This window comes from Convolutriloba macropyga, chromosome 1 (genome assembly GCF_964194025.1).
Source record: "Convolutriloba macropyga chromosome 1, txConMacr16.3, whole genome shotgun sequence".
Lineage (NCBI taxonomy): Eukaryota > Metazoa > Xenacoelomorpha > Acoela > Convolutidae > Convolutriloba > Convolutriloba macropyga.
In genome coordinates, this window is record NC_134468.1 from 30,663,387 (window position 1) to 30,673,974 (window position 10,588).

The 10,588-nt window shown below is 35.4% G+C and overlaps 1 protein-coding gene across 2 annotated transcripts in view; it reads right to left on the reverse strand.

Annotated features, from left to right (window-relative positions):
- The window catches only part of LOC142337840 (coatomer subunit alpha-like), a 121,689-nt gene extending 112,338 nt beyond the window's left edge, over positions 1-9,351 (reverse strand). For both annotated transcript variants that reach the window (XM_075387399.1, XM_075387391.1), the window contains exons 1-4: positions 9,270-9,351; positions 9,048-9,161; positions 8,731-8,962; positions 7,636-8,100 (exon numbers count right to left, since the gene is read on the reverse strand). In XM_075387399.1, the coding sequence (XP_075243514.1) occupies positions 7,636-8,100; positions 8,731-8,962; positions 9,048-9,161; positions 9,270-9,309 (851 nt within the window). In that variant the 5' untranslated portion in view covers positions 9,310-9,351. The remainder of the gene's footprint in view (positions 1-7,635; positions 8,101-8,730; positions 8,963-9,047; positions 9,162-9,269) is intronic.
- Positions 9,352-10,588: the final 1,237 nt, after the last annotated feature.

The window sequence follows — 10,588 nt, forward strand, 5'->3', positions numbered from 1 at the left end:
AAAAAAATTGAAAATTAGTATAAATTTGCGTGTTTTTGTTTGGAGTACCAAAACATATAGCTCTTAAAATGGTCATTAAAATTACTCATGTCATGCAAAAGACCTATATCAACTGCAACTGGCCTCAATTTTAGACTGGTCCAACAAAAGATTCGAGAAATGACGAAAAAACAAGAAAAAGTGCAACATTTTGGGCTCAAAAATCCTAAATGACCTTTAAACTTTAAACTACGACCTTCCCAGTAGCTTCACCACAGAAAGCACTTGAAGGACTACTAAATACGGCTATAGGCTTCTAATGAAACTTAATGCCCACTGCGTGCTACCTGTTATCCCGTTTTAAGGACGAAAAATCAAATAGGTCAGACGAAATATCGTTCAAGCGAAAAATTGCATAAAAAAGACCATCAGGACTAATATAAATGCTGCAAACTTCGTTTGAGAGCAATTAAAAACCAATGGCACGAACTACCCAAGCCCATAATTAGATTCAATTATGCCTCAAAATCAACCGATGAGCTGTGTTAATAATTCGATTATTATATAAGACAACAAATACATGCACTACTTAAAATCTAGTATTTTTGAACACAGCGGGCAGGTGGCAAGAAAATAGCCGCAATAGCTTCGTAGAGCTGCAGTTTCAAAAAGAAAAAAACAGGCCAGAAATTCACTTTATGTGATTATGTCGTAGAAATCATAAGCTATCAACTCAAACAAAAAATGATTCAATTGTGCCTAATCAGCAGCCGGTTAGACTTAACATTATTGACACCAAGTGATAAGACCAAATCATTTTAAAAGGGTAAAAAATCAACATACTAAAATTGTATGACAAATACTGTTAAACCCAAAAACAACATTCACTGATTGTTTAAGGATTCAAACAAATGCACAGAGACGCAATTAGTGCACATATGTAACATTTTAATAGCCTTCAAAGGAAAAAAATACTGAAAAAAAATCAAATGATCGCATTTGAAGATTTGCTCTTCAGAGAGAGAAATTTACAACACAAGCTTCAAACCTGATGCCTTTTTTGTTCTTTTACTACTTTGGCGTGACTAACATGGCCACTCTAGTTTGACTTCTCATTGACATCAAAAAGTCGAGATAAATGTGAAGATCTTTTTTTTAAAAAAGACCGCAACCCAACACAACCCAAAATCATTTAGTTCAAAAACCACTGAAATTCCAATAACAGCTCGCTATCGCTGAGGTGAGGCCACAAACTGGAGCGCAGTATCTGAACCACAATATTGCCCTTTACAAAAACTTCACAAATTACTCTTCACATGACATTATGTCTACACATAGGTTTCAACGAATCCCACACTCCTCAAAATCGTTTGAGAGAAATTAATCACCGTATAACAGACTTACTGAAAAAGACTGAAACGACGCAAGTAAAATTAAAGTCCTTGATTATAAAAATTTGAAACCAACGACAAGCAAAGTCAACCTACTTGGTTTTTAAAAAATTTGACAAATTGAAACTTTCTTTTCGCCCCTTTTACAGCTCAGGTATCACTAAAATCACTGCTTAAATTTCACTTAATCAAAATTGATTTCCTCACGAATTGAAGCTTTTCAAAGGAAAAACAAAGCTAGCAGATTACCAGGAAATAACCGCAACAGCTTCGTAGATCTGCAGTCTCAAAAAGATAAAAGAAACGGACCAAAAAAGAAAATTTATTTAATGCTGAGGCGCTTAAGAACTGAGGTGCTTTCGATTAAGAACCTGCTTAACTTATTGTTGCTTCCATTAGCTGCCTCAAAAAAATTCAATCAGAGTGACAATAACTCATTTGACCTTATCTTCGAAATAAAGTAAAAGCCAATTTCAGAGTGAGGGAGTCATTTTTGAGAGTGAGGTAAATCACGTGTACCAAAAACTCAATCACGCGAAAGAACAAAAAAATATCACCACTAAGAGTGAAAATGACGTCACGCGTTGAATTCAGTTGAAATTGCAAGAACGAAAGAACAAAGAGCAGATTTGAAGTGATTGACATCATATGGCCGTAACAAAATCTTGACGACGAAATAATAAAACATAGCCCGAAGAATTCTTGAAGCGATGAGAAGCATCCGAAACTCACTCACAGTGCCATAGCTCCAGCCAATACCATTGTCGTTTGTTTTCAAATAATTATTTTTTGGCACACCAAACTTTATTAAAAACTTTGGTAAAAACTAAAAACTTAAACCCGTAAAAACCAAAGTTTAACAACGTGAAAATATTGAGCAATTACATCATTAAAAGCTCTAATAAAAATAAATCTGTAATCAATCAGAAAAGTTAGAAAAGAAACCGCGGAGATTGATTTCTCAAGACGTAATTTCAACAGAAAAATCTTACGGTGAAATCTCTAAGCAGCAAAATGTATTAATAGAAACCTACATTGAAAATTTTGGAAAGACAAATACTCATAGCAACGCAAAATTCACTGTGCTAAGAATAGTAAGGAAAAACATATACTTCTCTTTTCTTGTAGATATAAACAAAAGAACGAAATCAAACACCTGCAAAATTTCAATTATGATGAATAAAACAAAGGAGGCAAAATAAAACTCAAAAGCGAAACATGATTTATTAAAAGCCTAGCGGCAAGCTCATTTGCCAAAAAGAACTACCATTCAAACTTTTCATAGCCAATCAGGTAATTCCAGCAAATTCTCATTGTTACATCACATTAAATTATATGAAATAAATTGCAAACCAACAAAAAATGACAGCTCTAAGGAAAGCAGTAAATTAAAAATTTTAACCAACTAAAAAAAATCAGAGTCAATAAAACTGTAGGTCTTAGAACAACAGAATCATGGATGCCAGGGTACTGTCAAAACTAAAATTGCAAAAAAAGAAAAAATAAGACTAATTCGTAGTTTTTGAAAAAGGAAACAGAAAAACGGCAAATTTCACCATTTAGAAAAAATCTATTGCAGCCTCCTGTCAAAAATAAAAAAGTTCGAGGATTCAAAACACGAAAATTCCAATAACAGCTCGCTATCGCTGATGTGAAGCCAAACGGGAGCGCAGTATCTAAACCACAAAATTGCCCTTTACAAAAACTTCACAAATTTCTCTTCACATGAAATTATGTCTACACATAGGTTTCAACGAATCCAACACTCCTCAAAATTGTTTGAGAGCAATTAATCGCCGTATAATAGAATTACTGAAAAAGACTGAAAAGACTCAAGTAAAATTAAAGTCCTTGATTATAAAAAATTGAAACCAACGACAAGCAAAGTCAACCTACTTTGTTTAAAAAATTTGACAAATTCAAACTTCCCTTTCGCCCCTTTTACAGCTCGGGTATCACTGAAATCACTGCTTAAATTTCACTTAATCAAAATTGATTTCCTCACGAATTGAAGCTTTTCAAAGGAAAAACAAAGCTAGCAGATTACCAGAAAATAACCGCAACAGCTTCGTAGATCTGAAGTCTCAAAAAGATAAAAGAAACGGACCAAAAAAGAAATTTTATTTAAGGCTGAGGTGTTATTTTTTGGATTACGAATCTGCTTAACTTATTGTTGCTTCTATTAGCTGCCTCAAAAAAATTCAATCAGAGTCAAAATAACTCATTTGACCTTATCTTCGAATTAAAGTAAAAGCCAATTTCAGAGTGAGGGAGTCATTTTTGAGAGTGAGGTAAATCACGTGTACCAAAAACTTAATCACGCGAATGAACAAAAAAATATCCCCACTAAGAGTGAAAATGACGATACGCGTGCAATTCAGTTGAAATTGCAAGAACGAATGAACAAAGGGCAGATTTGAAGTGATTGTGACATCATATGGTCGTAACAAAATCTTGACGACGAAATAATAAAACATAGCCCGAAGAATTCTTGAAGCGATGAGAAGCATCCGAAACTCACACACAGTGCCATAGTTCCAGCCGAAACCATTGTCGTTTGTTTTCAAATAATAAATTTTTGCCACACCAAACTTTATTAAAAACTTGGGTAAAAACTAAAAACTTAAACCCGTAAAAACTAAAGTTAAACGTGAAAAATTTGAGCAATTACATCATTAAAACAAGCTCTCATAAAAACAATTCTATAACCATTCAGAAAAGTTACAAAAGAAACCGCGGAGATTGATTTCTCAAGACGTAATTTCAACAGAAAAATCTTACGGTGAAATCTTGAAGCAGCAAAATGTATTGATAGAAACCTGCATTGGAAAAATTCTAGGATGGACAAATACTCATAGCAACGCAAAATTCACTGTGCTAAGAATAGTAAGTGAAAATATATACTCCTCTTATCTTGGAGATATAAACAACAGAACGAAATCAAACAACTGCAAAATTTCAATTATGATGAATAAAACAAAGGAGACAAAACTCAGTAGCAAAACAAATAATTTAATGACAAAGCGTAGCGCCAAGATCATTTGCCAAAAAGAAGTACAACTCAAACTTTTCAAAGCCAATCAGGTAATTCCACCAAATTCTCAGTTATAACATCACATTAAATTGAATGAAATCAATTGCAAACCAACAAAAAGCTCTAAGGAAAGCAGTAAAAAAAATTTTAAACAACTAATAAATCAGAGTTAATAAAACTGTAGGTCTTAGAACAACAGAATCATGGATGCCAGGGTACTGTCAAAACTGAAATTGCAAAAAAAGAGAAAAAAATAAGACTAATTCGTAGTTTTTGAAAAAAAAGGAAACAGAAAAACAGCAAATTTCACAATTTAGCAAAAATCTATTGCAGCCTCCTGTAAAAATAAACAAGTTCGAGGATTCGAAACACGAAAGTTCCAATAACAGCCCGCTATCGCTGAGGTGAAGCCAGAAACAGGAGCGCAGTATCTAAACCACAAAATTGCCCTTTACAAAAACTTCACAAAATACTCTTCACATAAAATTATGTCTACACATAGGTTTCAACGAATCGCACACAGCTCAAAATTGTTTGAGAGCAAGTAATCACCGTATAAAAGAATTACTGAAAAAGACTGAAAAGACAAGTAAAATTAAAGTCCTTGATTACAAAAAAAATTGAAACCAACGACAAGCAAAGTCAACCTATTTGTTTTTTAAAAAATTGACAAATTGATACTTCCTTTTCGCCCCTTTTACAGCTCAGGTATCACTGAAATCACTGCTTAAATTTCACTTCATCAAAATTGGTTTCCTCACGGATTGAAGCTTTTCAAAGGAAAAACAAAGCTAGCAGATTACCAGAAAATAACCGCAACAGCTTCGTAGATCTGCAGTCTCAAAAATATAAAAGAAACGGACCAAAAAAGAAACTTTTTTATTTAATGCTAAGGTGCTAAATTTCGATTAAGAATCTGCTTAACTTATTGTTGCTTCTAATAGCTGCCTCAAAAAAATTCAATCAGAGTGACAATAACTCATTTGACCTTATCTTCAATTAAAGTAAAAGCCAATTTCAGAGTGAGGGAGTCATTTTTGAGAGAGGTAAATCACGTGTACCAAAACTCAATCACGCAAATGAACAAAAAAAATCCCCACTAAGAGTGAAAATAACGTCACGCGTGCAATTCAGTTGAAATTGCAAGAACGAATGAACAAAAAGCAGATTTGAAGTGATTGTGACATCATATGGTCGTAACAAAATCTTGACGACGAAATAATAAAACATAGCCCGAAGAATTCTTGAAGCGATGAGAAGCATCCGAAACTCTCACACAGTGCCATAGCTCCAGCCGAAACCATTGTCGTTTGTTTTCAAATAATTATTTTTTGCCACACCAAACTTGATTAAAAACTTGAGTAAAAATTGAAAACTTAAACCCGTAAAAATCTTCGCGGTTTCTTTTGCAACTTTTCTGAATGATTACAGAATTTTCTTTATGTGAGCTTGTTTTAATGATGTAATTGCTCAAATTTTTCACGTTTAACTTTAATTTTTACGGGTTTAAGTTTTTAGTTTTTACCAAAGTTAAACGTGAAAAATTTGAGCAATTACATCATTAAAACAAGCTCTCATAAAAAAATTCTGTAATCATTCAGAAAAGTTACAGAATAAACCGCGGAGATTGATTTCTCACGACGTAATTTCAACAGAAAAATCTTACGGTGAAATCTTGAAGCAGCAACATGTATTAATAGAAACCTACATTGGAAAATTTTTAGGAGGGACAAATACTCATAGTAACGCAAAACTCAATGTGCTAAGAATAGTCAGGAAAAACTTATAATTCTTTTTTGTTGGAGAAATGAACAACAGAACGAAATCAAACAACTACAAAATTTCAAAATTCATGAATAAAACAAAGGAGACAAAACTCAAAGCAAAACTAATTTATTAACAAAGCCTAGCGCCAAGATCATTTGCCAAAAAAACTACCATTCAAACTCTTCAAAGCCTATCAGGTAATTCCAGCAAACTCTCAGTGCTACATTACATTAAATTAAATGAAATAAATTGCAAACCAACAAAGAATGACAAAGCTCTAAGGAAAGCAGTAAAAAAAATTTTACACAACTAAAAAATCATAGTCAATAAAACTGTAGGTCTTAGAACGACAAAATCATGGATGCCAGGATACTGTCAATACTTAAATTGCAAAAAAAAGAGAAAAAAATCAGATTAATTCGAAGTTGAAAAAAAATCAAAAAGGAAACAGAAAAACAGCAAATTTCACCATTTAGCAAAAATATATTGCAGCCTCCTATCTATATAAAAAAAAGTTCAAGTATTCCAAACACTAAAAAAAAATTGGAAAAATTATTGTCAAAACATAATTCAATTATTAATAACAAGCAATTGAAATTCGCACATTCACCTTTTGCTAGTAATTACAACAAAAAAAAGAAAAATGGACAAAAATAGCCAAAATCGGGTTAGATACGTACTGTCATTTTTATGATACACATACGGTCTATAAAAAAAGGCCATAAAAGAGCTTTTTCAAAATTGATTTTCAAAATCAAAAACTCAAGACTAATACTCAAAATTTAGGGCATATAAGTTTGGCACTACTTAGATGCACACTATTGATCTTTAACTATTAAATGTTCATAAAATAAAGTTCAGAAGTCATTTTTTTTGAGTGAGGTAAGTGATGCAATCGGCCTAAAAGCAGAAATGACGTCACGCAGACAAATTTTAACTGCAAAGCAGTAGAAGTCACTGGAGTTATTAAAAAGTCAGGGTAAGACGAAAATCTGTTAGACGAAGTAAAAAAGAAAATCAGGAGCGCAATAATAGCCGCCTGGAATTGCTGGCGCAGCTAATAATTACAAGCAAAAAAATTGAGCCGAATGAGCTTAAAAAAACAGCGAAAACGGTTATCTATATGCATCATTCTCTCAAAAACAGTTTTCAAAGTCGTAAAGTTATTCACTCAAGGCAGTGCCTGATCAAAAACTTCTCTCATTCAGAAGAAATTAGTTCACACGACAGTTCTACTCACTTTCGCTTTTAGGTCAGAACGTCGTTTGAACGAATAGAACTTCCGGCGAAAAAATACGTCAAGAAAAGCAATACTCCTCTTAAAAACCAGGAGGCCATTAATAGCCTGAAAACTAAGAGGCCATTCGTGAAAACCAGTCGTCAAAACCAAGAGGCCATTAACAGCCTCAGCTATCGCTTTACGGCTATTATAAAGGTCTGGATGTACGGCTTCTTATGCTTTACCTCTTGTTCATATCCCAAATCCTGATCGATTTGTCTTCACTACACGTAATGATTGTTTCCAGCATTGGGTGGAACAGTGCACAACATACATTGTTGTAATGACCTCGACAGGTGTCAACTTCCCACGCCTTAGATTCATTCATGCGCCAAATTTTCACCATTCGGTCATCAGCTGCACTGATAATCAGAGGCAGTGTTGGGTGGAATGACACCCAATTCACACCTCTATCATGCCCTTCCAGTACGTGCTTCACAACAGCGTCCGCAGTTCCAAATAGATCTACTGTTCCGGCTCCAGACCTGTGCGGGTCGACAGCAGCACTTGCACCAGGCGACACGTTTTTCTTTCGAAGGCCAGCAATGTCCCACACTCTTACAGTTTGATCCAATGAAGCAGAGACAACCAGATCTTCAGTTGGATGGAAGTTTGCGCACATTACGTAGTGATTGTGCCCAGTGAGAACGCTAAAGAAAAGCAAAATCTTCAAATCAAAACAAACTTTTTTTTGGAAATTTGAATTAAAAAGAGTGCAATTTGCGCTTAATTTGGCTAAAATAGACGCACTGCACAGATGAAAACTGAATTCATGTCATTAGTAAGAATAAACATAATCGACTAAAGCCGTGCAAATTGCTCTCAAACGACTGGCGAGCAGTTGGCTTCGTCAGTAGCTAGCTACGGTTTAGGGAGGCTAGCTTTAGCTTAATTGAAGGGGCCTGGGATGAGCGCGGTGGCGAGTTCAGGGGGTTGAAAGCGCTGGGTTAAAGGTGGACCGATGTGCAGGGGTGGGGGATTGGGGGCGAATTGATGGGGGGCCAAACTTTTATGAACCACCCTTCACGCCATGAACTCATGTCTCCGAAACTGTTTCGGTGAAGAGCATAATCAGAGTCTAGTACGCAGAAAGGCTCCTAGAGAACTTAAAGGCCTCCGGGCGTTATCTGTTTATCCTGTTTTTGAGGACGAAAAATCGGTCTAAGTAAAGCAAAAATCAGCATATAAGAACCACAGGCCTGATATAATTGCTACAAACTTCGTGAAGAATTAATCATCAATTACTAAGTCACAACTATTATTGGTCAGAGGAAGCCCACCTCACGCATGAGCGGCTTTGCCAATTCCATATTCTGATCGTCTGGTCATCGGAGCAGCTGAGAATCCATGGATACTCATGGTGGAAGAAGGTAGTTCTGATATAATCCAAATGCCCCAGGAGTGTAAACAGACACCTTTTCTGTTTGTAGTTCCAAACCTTGATCTTGTAGTCGTCACCTCCAGAGACAAATAGCGGTTGTTGCATGTGAAAATTGATACCCCTAACTGGGCCTAAAATTGTTTAAAAGTGGTCAAATATCAAAAGAACAAATGAGGCAGAAACTTTCACCGAAAACCAAAGCTGCTAACTACTTACCATCGTGCTCGTCAAATTTATCGAGAAGCGTACACATTCGAAAATCCCATAGTTGAATGACGCCACTGTGTAAGCTGGCAAGCACCCATGGTCGTTTTGGATGGAAAGACAGCCCTGCATCAAACAAATAAAAACCTGGATCTCTTTTTCATAGCAATTTTCAAAATCTCAGCCTTTTACAATCGCTGATAATTTAAGCTCTGAAAGAAATACCTAACTTACCTTTCACTCGAGCTGTTTTTGTTTCAAATTTTGTCAGCATTTCTGAAAAAAAGCAGTTGACTACTCCATAAATTCTTTTCTCATGTTCCCAAATATCAACAAACTGATTAAGGCACTTTTGATGAACTGTCAAATCTTAAATTAATTCATGGACTGGACTCAACTGGGTCTAGCAAACGCATGGATGTATATTCTAAAGTCATTTGCACCACCACTTTTAAAATTAGAAGGACAATTAATACAACTTTTATGTACAAGAGGTTACGCCTGCCATAGCTGGCTGTTGGCTGCGGGTAGTATATTATTTTTTTACATATCAGCATGTTGTGGGGTGGGTCCTCAACAAAAAATCAATGTGAGATTCCAAGCTCCCCCAACCGGCTTAATGGGTGCATTCTGTTCGCACCTCAAGCGTGGGTGTTCTGTGGTATATCATACTGATTTAATGTCATGGAACGCGTTTTATTACTGAGCATCCCTTAAATATTGGAGGTAAAAACGGAAAAGATCATCGTTATGGCCTATGATGGGGACGGTCAAGTCAACTTCCCGCGTAAACAACAAGAAGCGAAAAAATGAGCCATCAATAAAAAGGATAATTTCGTGGCAATAGGAATTTAGAACCTCATACTGGTCCAGATAATCAACAAACAACACGCAACTTTTTCGGATCGTCGCGTTATCAAAATGATCATCAAATGTTAGACAAAAGTAAAAAGATAAATTAAGAAACAACCAACTGACACAGGAATAATATTGAATTTTCTAAAAGCCAAGGATTTGCTGATTACATAAAAGCCAAGGATTTGCTGGCGGTACCATTTGACAAAGGCTGCGGTTTCTGTGTGCTGAAGAAGTCAACGTACAGAGAAAAACATGACGATGATCTAAACTCGGATCAGTTTCAAAAAATCAACGGAGCAAAAGATGAAATTGTGATCAAAAATGAAAAACAGGTAAATAGCATCCTGCAACAATTGATGAAGCAGGGGAAAATCAGAGACAAAATTTATCGAAGACCCGGATCAACTGGTTTACAACCAGCAAGGCGTCATGGCCTAGCAAAGATGCATAAAAAGATCCACCTCTCCGATATGTTCAATCGATATCTGATAGCAGTTATGAAAACTTGAACAGATTTCTGGCACCGTTTTTCAGAAACTACCGGGCGCAAACATTGAAACCGACACGCAAGATGCTAGAAAAGCTTTACAGTAACTCTCTCTTGAAGATAACGCGCAGATAGTATCTCTTAAATTACAAAGTTTGTACACTAACGTTCCGTTTGCAGAAGCTATAGAATTTGCTCTAACACAACT